General features: G+C 44.8%; 1 protein-coding gene across 3 annotated transcripts in view; it reads right to left on the bottom strand.

Moving 5' to 3' along the window:
* Positions 1-1,836: 1,836 nt before the first annotated feature.
* Positions 1,837-18,625, bottom strand: part of ehbp1 (EH domain binding protein 1) — a 63,153-nt gene continuing 46,364 nt past the window's right edge. For all 3 annotated transcript variants that reach the window (XM_061285146.1, XM_061285147.1, XM_061285148.1), the window contains 5 exons: positions 18,300-18,423; positions 7,729-7,828; positions 7,077-7,150; positions 2,959-3,073; positions 1,837-2,562 (listed from right to left, as the gene is read on the bottom strand). In XM_061285146.1, coding sequence (XP_061141130.1) covers positions 2,472-2,562; positions 2,959-3,073; positions 7,077-7,150; positions 7,729-7,828; positions 18,300-18,423 — 504 coding nt within the window. In that variant the 3' untranslated portion in view covers positions 1,837-2,471. The remainder of the gene's footprint in view (positions 2,563-2,958; positions 3,074-7,076; positions 7,151-7,728; positions 7,829-18,299; positions 18,424-18,625) is intronic.

The raw sequence follows: 18,625 nt of genomic DNA, 5'->3' as shown, positions 1-18,625 counted from the left end.
TTGTTTTAGTTAGCAAATATTTTTAATTTAAAAAGATTGAAAAGAAAACATGTAGATTTATACATGTGGAAATGCTGTTTTATTTCAAAAGGCAGCTTTTCATATTTTCAGTGAATTGACCAAAATGTGTTTAAATCCAAGTTTTTGCTTATTTGGGAAAATTTAAATATAAAACAAATGAATGCTGGTGCAGTTGGCCACTCCCGTTACGCTAATATATGCTTGACAAATAAAAATATAATAAACATTATATTAATCAATTTTAGTGCTTTAGTGCTTTTCGATACACACGCGCAGACAACGACAAACACACGCATTAGCACACACATGCACACAAATACACTCGGGCCAGTCTCATGAATATTAATGAGCTCTAATCCCCATTTAGAATTACATTTGAGGATGTAAAGTTGAATAATAAAGGAGCACCTTCACCGCTAGTCACACGCTCACACTTTATGATAAATAGAAATATTTCATAGCACACGAAGGAGAGCGGTTGTTTTTAAAATGAGTTTGGAATTGTGTGGGAGGCCCCCAAAAATTGCCCGATTAAAAAACAAAAAAAAAAAACCCAGCGGCATGACTACAAGACATACACGCGCTCGCGCTTTTATTCGTACGAATGATGCAAAACGACAGCAAAAGAATCTAAACTTGCTGGTTCTTTCTTGTCATCTACAAGTATCAAGTGACCAGGCATCTCTTTTTTTTTTTGCTTCCCTAAGATTATTTGTCTAATCCCAAATTGTGCTCGAATTCCTTTCTGAGCCACTAAAGCTAAGGATTAAGGCGGCCAGGAGGAGGAGGAGGGAAAAGTTGCTCCCTCCATCCCTCCTTCATCCATCTATACTTCCATAAATCCATCCCCAGGATGGAGCAGCAGCAGTGCAGTGCAAGTGGACCTGATCGTGGACGTGGGGCCTTTATGCATGTGTGGATGACGATGCTTTTTACTCAGACGAAAGGATTTATGAATATCTCCATAAAGCAGGTAAGGATTATTTCATCAAAAAACATTCATGCACATTAAGTTCATTCATTGAAAAGTTGATCAAATATGACAACAAAATTGTTAGCTAATTAATTAAATAATCCGGTGATTGTGTAATAAATTCTGACGAACAATAAGGAATATTTTGACGTCATTCAAATCGACCACCAAAAAGTGCCTCCCCCCCCCATCCCAGTTTAATTCATTATTAATTTTAATCCCTGATGTGACAAGTGCAATAAAACAAAGTCAAGTGGGGATGATTAATAATGTGAAAGTTAGAGGAAGAAGAGGAGGGGAGGAGGAGGAGGAAGAAGAGGTGTGCTGTCACTCTTTATTTGTTCTCCTTTCTTACGAGAGACATGGAAGGGAGGGGGAGAGTCAGAGTGAGACGAGGCCGCCGCACAGCGCCTCCTCGCCGGCTAAGATTTCGCCTGCGTGCCGCTGAGGCGCACAGGGGTTCTGGAAGTCGGGAAGATTTAGGATTTCTTATTTTCTTTTTTTTTTTTTTTAAGAAAAAACTTAAACGGTGCAATTAATGATTCGACGTATGCTCAGTGGAAGTCGATTCCATGAGTTAGGTCGCTGGGGAATTAAAGAGCAAGGGAAAAAATAAATTGAATACATTTGATCCTTGTGCTCAGTCAATTTTAACAATTAAATGCAAAACGCAAAAATATATATTAAATATTTCAAAGTTCTGTTCTTTAATTACATTTTCTAGAATGTCAACCACAATTTTACTAAAAAGTTTTTTTAATATCCCACTTTTTTTTTTCTTTCAAAATTAGTGTAAACCTTCAGTAAAGCTATTTTAATGAGGTAAAAATACTCTAGAGGCATTTCTAGTGGAGTATGACACGCGTACAAGAAGTTTATTGAAGGTTGGTCTTGAAGCCAGTGGAATAAATAAAACTGAAGATGTGGTGAGCTCATACAAGATGCATGTGGAAGCGAATCTCAATAAATACTAATCCAAACAGGAAAAGAATGTGATGGCAGTTTCACATACAAGCAGCTCATAGAACAATAAATAAAACTTTTTTCAATTTGACTGCATGACTCTTAAAGGAAAAAAGCAGACTGAAGCTTTTATGATAAAAATATACAAGAAATGTTTTTTGAGGGGGGAAATGTCTTTCTTTTTGGTAAACTGCTTTTGAACAAAAAATAATCATTAAAAACACTATCAGGTATGGACAATTGAAGATATTTTACAGTAAAAAGTTGTAAAGTGAATGAAGAAGAAAGAACGTTTCTTTCCTCTTTAAAAAAAAGAAAAAGTCCACCTGCTCACTGTTCAAAGTTGGAAATGAAAGAAAAGCATTTATGTACCTGGGGCGTTCCAGTTGCAGCACGACACCCATAAAAATCCTGTAAAAGTACCGCTTTTAAAGCATAAATTGTAAAACCATCAAACAACTTGGCAGGAGGCCGCATATGTACAATCTTTTTGTTCTTGTTGCTCTTGATGTTGTTACTGAAGGACGCACTTCTCCTCTTTCTTGGCCATCTTGCCTTTGTTCTGCTCTAGCGTCCTCTCCAGGTGCTCATCCTCCTCCTCGGCCCTGTGGTGGACGCAAAAAAAAAAAAAATCCATTTTGGCAAGCAACAGGCCACGTGGTAAACTATTTGAACTCTGTGTGTCTCAGGAATATTTACCCGTCCTACTTTTGTAAATTTTCTTCATGTGACTAATTAAGCCCCGTTTCCACCGCCGGCATCTACTCTACTCGCTTTTTTTGGGACCTACTCCTTTGTGGTTTAAAAAAAATGTACATGTAACATGTCATCACTAGCGAGGTGAGGAGGGGCTCCTCGAGAGTGGTCTCTAGGAAGGGGCCCCCATTGGGTTCTAGGTACTCCCAATCGGTTTTTCGTGTAACAGAGTCATCGTTTCGGCAAAGCTTGATGATGACGTTGTGTTTTACATGAGCAGGTGTACTAGTGTGCCTGCGACTTACTCCTTTTCCTGGGCGTCCAGGTCCCGGACCAGCGCGTCCCGTTTGTTGACCAGAAGGACCAGCTCGTCCAGCAGCAGCTGCTCACGACGTTTCTGGGCTTCCGTCTTCTGCCAGTCTGAGAGCACCAAAAGCAGCGACAACGACGGCAAAGTGTCAAGAAGAGCTAGCTAGCTAAATGTCACATTTGGAAGTGGCTCGAAAACATCTGACATCATGAAAAGTGGATTCATTCAGATTTGACTGTGACCAAAGGGGAAACTAGGAGGCTTAAATGTTCGAATGTCAAAAAAATGAATAAAATACCATTCGCTATTTTGTATAATAAGTAATGTTTGAATATTTCAATGATTTTTTAAAGAAATGTTTTGTCCAATACTTACAATCCAACCCCGGATGAAAATTATTTAATCGTCGCTAACGGCATGTTGATGATGAGGCACTTTTGTAAACAACCAAACAAAAAGGTGGGGGCACGCCTCTGAAACAGGAAAGGGCCCCCACGGGGGTTCAGGTCGGACCCCCACCCAAATCCCCATCTGCCTGTCCCAGGAGGGGGGTGGGGGGGGGTCGCCCACAGGGGCTCACATCCGCCCCGGGCGCTACACAGAAAAGCCCCGACGCCCCGCCTTGCCATTCTCACCATTAGAGGCGCTAATTAAAACATTTGATTGGCTCACGAAAATTCCCATTTGCAGGCAACTTGAACCTGAACATCTCCCCTCCAATCATTTCTGATGACATATTGATTTATCAATAAATGAATCCATGATCTAAAATAAACTGGCTATGTAAACTAGATACGTGCACGTCCAGAGAAGTCTTAGTTGTCTCCTGACTGGTCCTCATCATCTCTTTGAAGTGGAGCACAGAGCAAAACGAACACAGTTCCAATATTTGTCCTCCCACAATCTCTTTTTTCCCTCTTGCCTGCCTCCCCAAAACAAATTTACTCTCTAGGGAGAAATGTAAATTCCACAGCGAGTGGTCATCTTATGGTAAACCTCGGAAGTCACCCAGTGTCACGAATGGACATTTTATTATTATTATTATTATTATTATTATATTTGTTTTCCACAAAACTAAATTGTTTAGAAAAAGGAAAAGCTGGTTAAGGAATCTCTCATATTGTTCAGCAAAAACTTGTACCAAGACAGGAAGTTAAAAAAAAAAAAAACCTTTCTCAAGCCCAGAGAGAAAAAATCATCTTCACAACTCCTCTCAGCCCAAAAGCCAGTGTGTATGGCTTAGTGTGTGTTGGGGAGGGAGATGTTGGGCTGAGGTGGAGGGGGGGGGGGGGGCATGGTGCTGTCAATCACACATCACCCGTTCCCGCCCCCCTCATTAGGAAGGTAAACAATAAAGAGAGGAGATGAGAGACGTGAGCAGAGCTGGGCAGGCTGGGTAAGCAGACACCCGTCAACCAACACAACACCCCGCAGACGCTCTGCCCCCACCCCCCCTCCCTCACAGAGAGGTTCCACGTAGGGGAAAACCTTGCACACTGCTGGCACGGTGGCTGCATATTCAGATTAAGTCTGGCCGCGCACACCGCTGGTAACCATGAGAGTCGGCACAAGGCACACAAGAATGCGCTGGTCCAATCTCCATTATCCCCCCCCCCCCGCCCCCAGGCTTGGATGGATGCCCCTCCCACCGCCAAGCCCTTCCAAATGCATTCAGCAGAGAGAGGAGCGCTCCAAACAAGTAAGGAGACGTTGATCTTTGCTTCATAACAAGCAATACCTTTTTTTTTTTTCTTCCTTTGGTGTTTTGCCATTCATTCGCCTCGCAGACGCTGGCTCAAGTCAAAGTGAAAAGTAATTGCGGAAAAAAAAAATTAGACGCAAAAGTTGAAAGTTGTTTTAGCCAATCACAAGCGACCAGTCGTTTCCAGGACAGACACGGTAAAGTTGAGAAAAAGGAGTGTTGGGGGGTGGGGGGTAATTTGTGAATTTAAATAGTTGATTTAAAAAAATCACATTGCTACTATATTCGGTAAATCATTTCAACCAATATAAGCAACATATGCCAGTTGTCATTGGCTAAACATTAGCTCGCGTAAACTCTTCCCGCACAAAATAAAAACGAGGCAACATCCGTCGCGAACGAGTTGGCGACCTCATGAAAAGTCGCCGATGTGATCACATTGCACAGTGAAGCTAATCAATGGAGGCCAAGGCGCCGCCCCTGTGCCTTACAAAAGCCCAAATAGATTTACCAACCGAGTGTGTGTACGTGTGCGTGTGTTGCGCGTACACGGGGATAAGCTCCTGCATAGGATTACATATTGATTTTAAACATATATATAAAAAAAAGCTTATCATATCAAAGCGTAACAGGAAAAACTCCAGGACCCGACTATGCATAAATCCCTTTTAGATGCTGAGAGGGCGCCCGCTTTACAAAATACACGCACACACGCATCGGTGAGACACACACGTGCACACTCATAGGTGCGAATGTGTAAGCTGATAAAGAGGCCATAGTGGATCAATTTTGCGGCGGTGAGATGAGAGCGTGGCATACAGATGGCATTTCCCCGTCTGGCATCGCACCAACACACGCACACACAGTTATCAACAACAACGAAAGGCGGATCTGCACGCCTCCCCCAAATATGTCATTCGGCTCACTACATGAGCGTTCGCCTGCTGTTTACCGTATTTCCTCAAATAATTGCCCCCGGCTCAAACAGACGGCATGCCCCGATTTGCACCGCCCTCAAATAGATGCCGACGTTCTTCATTACAAAAAGAAAAATGACAGCTCGCAAGTGGACTCGTCTCAGCTCGCGAAGGCTACTAGACAAGGCTAAAAAATGGTGAACGTTTGCGCTGTTGCTAACCAAAACAGCAGCACATTGAAGTAGAGTCGATCCCTGAATGGTATAATAAACGCAACAAAAATATGTGGACATAAAGGCCTCCACTCTCCGCAGTTTTTCTTGCTGGAATACGGTTTGTGTGTATCATTGTTAGTTTATCTTAGAAAGGTGTGTGTGTGTAGTGTCCAGGTGTATCTCAGTTCTGAGAGCCTGTGTGTCTCTCACTGTGTGTGCGCACGTGTGTGTGTGATGGCCTGGCCTCCGAAATCGACAATCACTCTCACGCTTGGCCGTCGCTCAATGGGCCCGACCAAGCACCAAATAAGAGTCACTGACGCACACACACACGCGCGCGCGCACACACATTTGAGTGACGCCGTCGACAAAGCGGCTCGATACCGATAAATAACTAAAACGGAAGCCAGTGTGGCGTGCTCTCTCGCTCCTGCTCGACTATGCATGTCTACCGCCATCCCCTGTCGGCCCCTCCCCCCCCTTGCTCTCGTGCTAATTACAATTGATTTATGATGGCGCAGGTAGCTTATCAGTGAAATGACAATGGTCGCGCGGAGGCTGTCGAGGGGAGTGCCGGTCTTATGGCGGGGTGGTGTGGTCAATGTCGAATCGCAAAATCAATTAGCATTGATTGGCCAAAGGTTCATTTTGCCAAAGAGGACGCATTCGAAGGGGATTAAACTTTCCCCCGGACCCTCTCACCTCCACTCGCTCGCCGACAACTTTGATACGACACAATGGCGGCGGGATGCTTAACGCGCTTTGGATGATAAAAAGTACAGCGCGGCTCTGCAATCAGGCATCGGCTAGTCGGGCCTCGGCGGCGGAGGAAACAGATAGCATTGATCAAGTATCAGCAAGCCAAATCCCTGGCAGGACCCGGAGTCTAATCCTCATCCGCACAATTAACATCAAGCTCATCAAACGCACAAAAGCCAAGTACGCATTTCAAGACGGAATAAAAGCGCTACTGATGGAACGTGAGTATTTTTGTTTGGCTGTGTTGCTGCTAAGAAGCAGTGACTTGTTCCATTAGCAAAGCATCTTTCCCCATTGCAATGAATGGAAACGGCACTAATCCGTTTAGCCTCCACAAAAATAAAGTCAATCAGTCGAACAATTAACTCACTAAATTAAGACTGATGAACACGCACACTACCACACATCAATATTGTTTGACTAGATACATGCTGAACCGTCTTGGCGTCGGTGTGCATTCTGAGTGGCACCTGAGTGGCCAACCAAGTTCTGCACCCGTGTGTGAATGTGTGTGTGTTACCTTCGATGGCCAGCATGGCTCTGAGCTCTCTGTTGAGCAGTTCGAAGCGTCTCTCCAGGTCGTGCTCCTTCTCCCTGCAGGCGGGAGGGAGGAGCAAAGTTCATCAATATGTTAATGACTAAATCATTACGGCAGGACACCCACATAAATAAACATCGATTGCCACACTCGCCGGAACCTTCTCACACTTTTAATCTAGTGCCGCACACACGGACAGACACCGTTCAGTTTGTCTGTGTGTGAAATGACATCACGGCAGGTGTGTGTGTGTGTGTGTCACAAATTCAATTCTTTCCTCTTTCAGCCATATTAAAAAATGAGCCCTAATAGAATTTGTCCTTGACGCTCGTCTTTCCCGCACAAAGAGGGACCACAAAGGCCTCATAATAAGCCCTTCTGTCAATTGGCCACTTTAAACGGCCCTCTGCCCCCCCCCCCCCTCCCTCCCCTCTTTGGTCGTGATATAATGTGATTAGGAATACTTCAATCTCGCCGCTCGCACGCTTCCTCATCCTCGCAAATGTGTGTGTACCAGCTGAGCGCACACACGTACACTTGCACGTATAGGCAGACACCAGCAATAGACGCGTATAACGTTTCTATTGATTTCATGTCAATCAATGGGAGAGTTAAGTACGCGACGTGAACGTACAGCAGAGAGAGTTGGTTCTGTCTCCTGATGAGGGCGTTCTTCTTGTTGACCAACATGAACCACTCCTGCATCATGGCCTCCTCCTCCTCCTTGTTGTTGCCTGCATACACACGCAAACAAAGAAAAACACACGTGTTAGAAAGTGCAGTCCGTATTACATTGCTGATTATATTTTGTTTATCTGTTTTTATTTATTTTCATTTTGTCACAAATAATGAAGACACGAAAGGCGTGTGTGTGTGTGTGTGTGTGTGTGTGGATAGGCTCCGATGCGATGTCGTCATTCCATTACGGGCGGCAGGCGATGAAAGCGACGCGTCGGGATTTAGCGTGGTGGATTACTGTAGTCAACTTTCAAACGGACGCCGGCGGCGAAATAAAGGCGGGTCAGTGTGCCACCCGCGACTCCAATAAAACAAGCAAATAATCACGGCGAATATTAAGCTCCTGTGACATTGTGGCGCCCTGCGAGCCGACCACCGCAGGGGATTAAAAAAATACCCCCCCCACGTACAAAACGCCTGGCAAGCAGAAGCAGCTATTTATTTGAGGGTGGAAGCGAGGATGTCGGAGACCTCAGACGAAACCCAAAATTGTGACTTAGTTATGTGATTGATGATATTAGCTTTATTACTGATGCACCTCATCATTCATTTAATTTATTGTTAGCACTCAGACATGGAGCATTATGGTGGCGATGATGACAAGAAGCACACACAGATACCATCAAACGCAGTCAAATACACATACAAGATACAAGCGATACACGCAAGGCAACACACCGCCTATCTGATTGTCTCTGTTGTTTGGCGAGTGGATTTGGTGACAGGAACAAGTGCCCTCGGTTACAAGGTTTCCTAGCCGGTTAGCTTAGGAGCTAGCTGCTTGGTGAAGGCTACACAAAGAAAAAGGCTCCGCAAATGTGATCACGATAAACATCTCGGCAACAAAGAAACAAGACGGTCTGAGGCGGCACAATGATGTCATTGGATGATGTCACAGGGCGGAATTCGAAACTCTGAAAAATACCACATTCATCAACACGCTAACAAACGACCAAAACAAAAGAAGTTTTACTCGACAGTAATTTCCATTTGACAGGAACTTTAATTCCCAACACTTGTCAAAGTGTCCGATTAAAATAATCTACAGTACAAGCATAAATTCGGACCGTCTTTAGGTACTGTAACCATTAGGTACGCAGAGAATACAAGAAAAAACATAAAAGCTCATTCAACAGGCTTGTTAGCATAAACGTTAGCATCAATCAGATGATTTACAACCTGCCCCCACTTCGCTTAGGGGTGTTTTTTTTTACCCTCTTCAATTACCTGTCTCATTATTATTGTCACTGGCGCCATTATCAACACGCACTTCCACTTTAGGCAGATGGAGAGCTGTGCCGCGTTTCTGGTAATTAATATCACCGAGAAGGCCTCGCTCACCTGCCGACACCCCGCGCGCAACAAAAAAAAAGCTATTTCATTAGCCGGCCCGTTAGCGTACAAGCCCCGGGAACAAAGGCCTCGTTTACGGCCGCCTCGGCTCGACGGGGAGCCCCCCGCAGGATGCCCGTGGCTCGGTGTGTAGAGAAGCGAGGAGAGGCTATCCTCGCTCATAATCTCAACACAAAAGGTATCATCCTATTAACGACGTGATCTGCCGCTACATGGGGGGGCCAGCTTTTATTAGGAAGGTGAGTGGCTGATATAGGGAGCCTGGGTTATTAGCTTCGGGACAAGGGCAGGTATGGAGGAGGCCCCACGCTAGGGGAGCCCCCTCCACACGCCAGCCCTCGCCATTCATCAGCTCGCTCCGTCGGCCCTTTGGGGGATGCTTTCTATTTGGATTCAATGACACGACAAGAGAGATTCCTCAAACAAACACGAGACAACAGCGGGAAAGCTCGCCGGGAATAACATCCACCTGAGAGGGAGCGTGTCGAGATGACGCCGACCCCCAAAGGCCTTTCGATAGGACCCTGGAGTATTAGAAGATGATTATTACTTTTGGGAAATCCTATTGTCAGCAAAATCCCGACAATTTGCTTCAAACGACTTTTTGAAGTCACATAAAAAAAATATATATATAAAACAATATCTAAGTAAATAATGAAAATATTTGTTATATGAATTGATCTGAGAAAAAATTCAAGGCCGTTTAAAATGCCACTTAACTTCGTTGTACTGTTACAACATAAGTGAGGTCGGAAAGACAACTTTGAGGGACACTAACGCTCTTTCAAATACGGGGGATACTTGACAGACACACAGACGCGCACACTCACGCACACACATCTCAGCCGTCCTCCATTCTGCTCCTCTACCGCGTCAAAAAAGGCGGCGATGACCTGGCGGTGTAGCTTATTAACCCCTCCATCAGCTCTTATCAGCCAATGAATAGCTCCGTCATCTGGCCCTCCTCATCCTCAGCCTCTCTCCTAACGTCAACGTTTTTATTTTTTTTCCCCAGGCCGATCGTCAACGCTTTTTCTTTTTCAGGCCCATAATATAAAACACACACACATCGTTTTAAAGCACAAAGACACACACACACAAGAAGAAAAAAAAAAAAATCAAGAAGGGGAGGGAGAGCAATGGCGTCATTCGCCGGAGCCTCCTCGATTGTTGCGGACCAGAAAACATCAACAGCTGAATTGCTGAATGGCAGATCTCTCCTGAGCTTTGAAGGCATTAAGAGCCCTCCTGTCCTCCTCAATGCGCAGCTTTAAATGCTTTTCCTCTCTTCTTTCCCTCTTTTTTTTTTTGTCAAGCAGGGGCCCACCCAGCAGAAGGCAACTGATGCAAAACAGTGCAGTAATCCCCCCCCCCTCACCCAACACCATCCCTCTCACACGGTCAGCCATTAACCGTGGGATTTACTTGGTGTGCGCTGAAACTCCACTATATTGCCATTTTTTAAGCGACTGCTTGTTGTGGGTGTGGCAGTACCACCTAATTATTATCATAACATCTATGCTCATTTCTATTAGCCCTTCAATGGCGTTGGTCTTTTGAGTTTAGCGTGAACAGATTTCAGGAGATAACACGACTCCTGAACTATTTCTTTGCAAATCTCCGTGGGTTTTCCCCCAGCGCAAAGTATCAGATGGGGTTTAGCCCTAAAAACACGTTTAAACATCCCTGCCTGCAACCCCCGGCTTAATGCTGGTGTTACGGGACGCCTGTTGATAAGCGGCAACTCAGCCTGCTAAGCAAAGCTAAGCCAGGTACTTTAGCTCCCCTGAGTGTGTGTATTTACACACACACGGTGAGGTGTGAAGCTCGCCGGGGGGAAGCTTAGAACGGGGGGGAGTGGGCTGTTTAGGTTGACGGAGAGTTGACTTACGCTACTGTCAACTTTAGCTGGCCGGGCTGCGGCGTTAATTGGCAGAGGCTTAGCGCAAACGTTTTAGCGGCGGGTTAAACGTGGCGGGTCCGGAGTGTCGTGTTTCGGACAGGGGCAGCACGTGTGGATTTTATTAAGCCTTTTTTTTTTTTTGTCTGTGTTGATGTGTTGACATGAGGGGGACTGAGTCAATTTGGAGGTGCTATCAGAGCCACAAGAGGCGGGGCACCTTCTGTGTGTAAGTGCCCCCTGGAAAGCGAGGAGGAAAAAAAAAAAAAAAAAGCTGTTAACACCGGTTTCACCAATTAGCACGAAATTTGATGTCAATAAATAACAGAACCCTTAAAAAGGTGTCAAACTGATTTTGGGAATAAGGGAGTCATTGAGTATGTCGTGGTGATAACACCCTGAGCAGGACGCCCGCTCGCTGACGGACAGCTACAATCTTTTTAGCATAAGTAGCTCCGCCTGCTCCATTAGCCACCATGCGAGTGTGTGTGTGTGTGTGTGGTGCAAGCTTGACCCCCCCCTGGGGTAGATGTTAGGACAAATTTGAAGGGTGTCATATTACACGCCTGGTGACATGCGACGGGGGGAGAGTTGGAACGATGACGAAATGCTTAATGAATTAATCTGCAACGCTGGGCTAACAACATTAGTCATCCTCCTTTGACGTCCTGTGTTGGGGAATAAGCAAAGGCAAAAGTACTTCACAGTCTACTTAGTGGGACCTGGTTTTGGTACTCGCCCATCCCGGGTACATGAATCTGTTTTCGAATGTCAGGAGTAAAAAAATTGCTTAATTTTATTTTTCAATTAATGTCATTTAAATCATTTGAGTTGTGTTAATGCAAATGTAATGAAACTTCACTAGGGCGGAGACGTCGACAATCCGCCCATCATTAAACTTGTCAATTCTTTACTTTAAATGATATAATCAACTTTAAGGTTTTAGCGTTTCAGTGGCTTAATAATGCTAGTTTCACCGCATGGGGCTCAACGCACACACACACACAAGCACACGCACGTTGAAATAGATATTTAAATGGAAATGTATTGGGAAACACAGCTGTTGGTATTTGTAGCCCGGAGTGCTCATTACAATGGGGAAATGGGGAGGAGTGTGTACGGGGGTCTTGGGGCTATTGCAATGTGTGCGTGTGTGTGTGTGTGGGGGGGGGGGGGACTGGCCAGCAGCTGTGTTAGCAAGTGAATGGCGTAATTACCAGAGCCAAACCCCCGTCATTAACCTGCATTGTCCGACGTCACCGCCACCGTTAGCATGAGAAAGACACCGTTAATTGAGCGAGCAGCCCGCGAATTCTGGGACACGTTGCGAAGCGTCACACACATTTTACTGTAGAAATAAACAAAAAAACGGCAAGAAAAAAAAAATTATTCAAAATCAACTCAATCTAATCAAGATGTTATTTTTTTTCACTGTATTTTTTTTTTGCTTTGGTACAAAATTGAGCCTGCAGGTCTTTCAATGGCAAGACTGCATTCCTTAATCCATCTAATCAATGCAAAAAAAACAACCAAATTAACCAACACATTTTAAAAAGTCTCGATTTTTAAAGTCATGCATTGGACTAAAGTAATTGTCCAACTATTTTATAGAGGGCCCCATAAAAGTTTCTAACACATTCTAAAGCAAACAAGTGGTTCAGAATAGCTTCGCTTTAAATGGGAAAACATATTGAAATAAAATTAAACAATACTAATGTAGTTGTTTGAATATGAATAAACAAAACATGAATAAAAATATTGTCTGATTAGCAATTTCACCAAAATAAAGGAATACGCGTATTTATAATTAGTATTTATACATTTGTAGAGACATTGAGAATAAAATGTCTGCGATTTGATTGGCTGAAAAAAAATACTTTTGTTGTATGTGACATACTATAGTATCTAAATAAAATAAGTTTGAAATCTTTTTTTTTTTTTTTTTACAATGCAACTCATATGGTCGTACATATGGAGCAAATAAAACTAAATATCTCAATATGCAACAAAGTAACAAAACAAACTACCTTATTTGTATGTATGTAATAAAATAATGTAAAATTAAAAAATAAAATGTTTCTATTTTGGATGCATGCATATAATTTTTTCCTTCAAAATAATAATTAAATAGAAGGCAAGGTTTAAATTTCATTCTTAATCAAATAGGTGTTTTTTTTTTTTAAATAGATCAGGTACACTCTAAAACTACATAAATGTACTATACTAAAAAAAAAAGTGCAACTAACACAAATGTGGTTTACCAGGCAAGCTGGTATCAGTGAGAGCTTGAGAACAAGATGGGCAAGTGTAGAACTTGGATGTTCAGCTTGTGCGCATGCGTGTGTTGCAAGAGGTCCGGGGGCACACAGGCGGCTGATGAAAGCATTGGCGGGATGCTCCAATAAAGAGCAGATTATCATAAGCGGCCATTGTCCACCTCTCAATTCTCTCTCCAAGGCTAGCCACCCCCTCCCCCCTCATCACCGCACACCCACTGAAAATGTTAATCGTCCCTTTTTGCTGGCACGCCAAGGCCGCGCAACGGAAAGCGATTGAAGAAAGCGGCGAGAAAACAAAGCCAGCGCAACAAAATGTAACTTACACGTCCCTAGGCAAGTGGCTCCGCACAGCCCCGCTAACCGCCCCCCCGACCCAACCTCCTCGCGCGCCCCTCTCTTTGCAACCCCCCCTCACCCCCGTTGACTTTGTCCACCCGGCTCGTTTTATCTGAGGATTGTCAGACAATGCCTAGAGGATCCCGTTCCCTAATCTTCCTAAAAATCCCCCTTTCATCCCCACTGTTAAAGAATGTATGAAAGGTTGACATGGAGCTGGGGAACACAAGAATGGGGGGGTAGGGGTATGTTGAGGGGGAGGGCAGGTGTAGCGCACATCTGGGAGGGTGGTGTCACTGCATTGGGGTGGACCGCTGCGTTTGCCTGGGCAGACTCTTAATTAAATTGTTGGGCCGCTCAAACATTCAAATGGCCGCCGGGATTAACGGAATGAGCGGGAGTGAAGGCAAAAGGGAGGGGGGTGTTGGGGTAGGGGGGTTAATCTGTGTTCTGACCCGGCTGAACCTCGGAGTCACGCACACACACACACACACGCATTTTCCTCACAAAACAAAGCAAAAAAAAAAAAAAAGGCTTTGTTTTGCGGCCTCAAAGGCAAGCAAAAGGCAATGGGTTTTTAAGGCACTGATCCTGAGCGGTCTTTTCTTCTCCAATCCTCTATGCCAAGGATTCCCATACTGCAGGGGGTGCGCCAGATTAAAAGTGTCATGGCAAAAAAAATGGAATTCGCAATTGGAGCATTGCCCAACAGTAGGGCAGAGAAAATTTGAATTGTGTAGCAATTGGAATCGAGGAAGAGTTTGTCTTTGAAGGATTCCTGGAAATGGCTAATGCTAACCTAAAATGGCTACTTCATAGGGCAGATACCCTGGGTCTTTTCAGTCATGGTTTCTTTTCAATCACGTTTTGAGAATATTTTGCGGGCTTACTCAAAAGACACGTCGACCACATTTTGAGATACCGGTTGACTTTTGTGGCTTACTTGTCAAAATGTTCCAACAGGATGTGTTTGTCCCAGAAAAGGCCCTAAAATAGTTTTCTTGAGACTTGTCTACCAAATTTCAGGTGGCTATAGGATACTGCCTCGAAGAGACTGAATTTTGAAGTTGCAGTAAAACCAGGAAACGGTGACAAAAGAGGCGGTCTTGATTAAAAAGCCACAACAACGATCGCCAAGCGACCAGAGTATTATAGCCATCGCACTTTTCCTCGTGCGGCCGGTGGAAGATTAGTGCGGTTATCCCATTAAAGTTGCTAAAATGCCATTCTTGTGTCTTTAAGCCCTGCGCCGAGGAGGTCAAGACGAGTCCGCCTGCGCTTACAAGGCGGCCGCGTCGGTAATCTGCCCAAAGTTACAATGATTACGGCTAAGCTTCATCAGCAGAAAAGAAGCTGACCACGCTAATATACTTACAGATGTTTTTTTTTTTTTAATTTATCAATCGTTGAAACATGCACGTGAGGAAACGTGCTCATCACTCGGCGTAAATCTTGAGTGTGACTCAACGCTGGTGGCGGATTAGGTCGACGAGCAAGTTTGAGTCATCAGAAATATAAACAGTCGTTCGATATCCATGTGAGGGATAATCTCTGCTAATCTTCTGGTAACACATCACGTAATATATCACGGGCGGGATCAAGCTAAATGCTACACAAGTAACTTGGAGTGCACTCCTGTGTCGACATATTTAACTAATATTAATACCTCGGCATTAATCTTTGATAAAATGAAGTTAGGCGAATGTCTCGGTTTTAGTGAGTCATAAAAATGAGTGGGATTAAGATAAACGCTACACAAATACAAAAAAAAACTATAAATGAATGCTGCCTTTTGCCATCACTCGCTATATACTCTACGCAAACAATGCGAGTAAAAACTTTACATTTACATGAATACGGCGGTTTTAGTCATTCATGTGCGCTTGTGACCTGGTTATTATTCCTCCGCCGTGCTTTTGTGGGCGTACTGAAGGTTAAGCTGCGAGGATGAAGAAGCATTCAAATGTGTCATGTAGCCTTTTGCTCTCAAAATCCCCTTTTTGAGGATGTCTCCTATTTACCCACAAGTCCTGTTTTGAAAACGGCCGTATCACCTGCCACAATGGCCGCAATTATCCCAATAATAGCACTTATAGCGCGGCCACAAAGCTGGCCGTCGCCTAGCGCCATGTTTGATAAGAGATAAACAAGCGGCGACGAGGAGAGGAGATTAACATATGCTTAAAAAAATCGCACTCAGCAGCTGATAAGATTGATGCCATATTTTTTTTTTCCTCCTTTCTTTAATCTGCTTTTGTGTCTGCCAGCAGACGAGAGCAAAATGGATCCGGCACGAAGAGCTTGCCGTACTTTGCACGTGCAGCCCAACCGCCTACACATTGTTGATTGGACTGTCAAGGGGGGGGGGGGGGAAGTCTGCTCAATATTTGTGTGCCTTAAATTTCCACCGCACATTTTAAACAATGCAAACATCTCCGCCATGATACACACTTTTTTTGGCGAGCTAAAATTGCTAGGCGGCTACTTGTTAGCATGACTAAAACCGCATTCATAATAGGCACTCAGTTTACAATGTCCTCAACCTAAAAAGTTTTTGGTTTAAAAATCCAACGATATAAATCTACTAGAATGGAAATCAGGCATGATAAGGATTTTTTTCTTAGTTAAGAATTTTCTTTTCAAGCGATCTTAGTCTTTTTATTTTTTTGTATCATTACACAGTGGCCCCCTATATTGTAGCAGGTATTTTTTTAACCTTATCCTCCATGATATCTTAAAAGCAACCACTAAATGCAGATTTTTTGTCATACTGTTACACCGCTGCCATCCCCACACGGCCTCTACACACACGTACAACTCCCCCCTCCCTCCTTCTACCCCCCCCGCTTGAGGCACAACGCAGCGTTGGGCGGCATTTTCTATTAGGCGTCGGGCCTCCCCAGATGCCTCCAAAGTAATTGGGGTGGTTAATTTATTTACTCAGCGGCAGTTCACAGCACATTAAATAATAGAGATAATTGAACAAGAATTGTCAAGTGTCTTCTGATATCACACACATTACAGCGGGGGAGTGTGCGCGCGTCAAACTCCCATTTCCATGCGCCCATTGTTTGTGGTAATTAAGTACACAGATTTATTCCTTGGTTGCCTTCCAAGCTTATGGCAAGCGCCATTGTTGTCTTCTATTAATATGTAATCAGTAAATAGTTTAATTTCCTAATCGCCGGTTGGAGAATTCACTTTCTAACAACTCTTAATTACGGCGGGGCTCTAATGAGCGTCGGCCGCCGGCCAATCAGTAAGCGGGGGCAAGTCGAGGTGGGGGGGGTGGGGGTGGAATTTGAATTCCTGTGATGGCGCCTCCTGTGCACTAATGAACTTGTTATTCTTGCACCGCTGGGAGCGCTGTCCTTCACACATTAGCAGCGGCATTAGTACGCCGCTAAGCCTACACCTGCCGAATATGGATGAGGCCTATTGTCATACGCTGGAAATATTTGCGTGTTTTAGCGCCACACGTGTATTGTCCCGCACTACTAATGGCCTCCATTGTCTTTCTAAAGAGGTGGGTGGACATCTCATTAAGGACGCCTGCCTTCAAGTCAACAGGAAGGCTTGAATACCAGTTAGCTGCTAAAGTGTAGCAACAGGTGACGTCACAAACGGCAACCATTTTAGATGAGCAGATGATTAAGAGGTTAGAAATATCCGAACTGGGAGATGGAGTTCTTCATGAATTCCCATAACTGCTGGGAACTTATTCTCCGTTATGAAGGTCAACCAAGTGCTATTTTTGCGCTTAGTCCCAAACACGCTGCCATCTTGTGGCACCTATAGGTAATTCAGGTACAGTTACTAATCTTTTTAGAAGGGGTGACAAGCACTCTCAAATTTTCACTAGTCACCGGAGGCCTTAGTCCGCATTTCCCGTCGTCAATTTTTTTGTTAAGATCAACATTTTACACATATTCCTTCCAACTGCGTGATGGTTAAGCGCCACAAACACTTTCCCCCAATTTCACAAGCAAGGAGGGCCGCTCTCTTTTCTTTTTCCTTTTTTACCTTTACCCCATAGTCAGATCTTACAAACTGTCTGCCCCCCGCCCAGAAAAAGGCGGGGACCGCAATTTGTGTACGCGTGGTTGTGTACGCGTAGATTTGTGAAGTGTGTCGACGCCCGCCCGACCGCCCCCCCCACCCCTTCATTCCTTCCTTCATCCCTCTTGCTTCCCTTTAACTCACCCCCGTCTTCCCTTACGCAGCATATCAAGCGAGGCCAGATATGTACTAGGGCGAGGAGTGTGTGTGTGTGTGTGTGTTTGTGCACGGTTGAGCGCACCGTTCAATAGTGAGCGAGCGCGGGGCCGGCCGGCTGGCAAAACGCAACCGAACGGCGGCGGCGCAGACTTTGGGCTGCTATCACACCCAGTTATCGTTTCCCCCATGAAGGGCTCCCTTATCACCCCAGTCCAGAGAGAGGTCTCCCCCACTCCCCTCTTTCACAGGGAGAAGGGGGGGGGGGCTTCAAAGATTCCCTCTCGCGAAAACTCCCCACTCTCGCTATATATGTGTGTGTGTGTGTGTTCAATTTGGCAAAACATTTTTTTTCTTTCCCCGGCGTAATTGGGCTCGGGCTACCTGTGTCCATGAGATAGCGCAGCCTCTTCTCCACGCGAGCCGCCCGGGCGTCGATGTGCCGCTGCTCGCTCTCTAGCGCCGACAGCTCGCCCACCACATACTGACTGGTGTCTTTGAACGCTTTCTGAGAGACCAAAAGAGAGAGAGAGAGAGAAAGAAAGAGGAGGGGGGGGGGGGGGACAGTGAGAATGAGTGACAGAGGGTGTCGCTCATCATTGAGACATCCTCGCGGAAACAACACAAAAGGAGTAAGTTTGGGGGAAAGAAAAAGAAAGAAAACGCTTCAACATGAGTATGGCCGCCTCTTGTTTGGCGAGAACTTGGAG

This window comes from Syngnathus typhle, linkage group LG8 (genome assembly GCF_033458585.1).
Source record: "Syngnathus typhle isolate RoL2023-S1 ecotype Sweden linkage group LG8, RoL_Styp_1.0, whole genome shotgun sequence".
In the NCBI taxonomy this organism is placed as follows: domain Eukaryota; kingdom Metazoa; phylum Chordata; class Actinopteri; order Syngnathiformes; family Syngnathidae; genus Syngnathus; species Syngnathus typhle.
The sequence above is the reverse complement of the archived record's forward strand: the minus strand, read 5'-3'. Positions and strand labels throughout refer to the sequence as shown.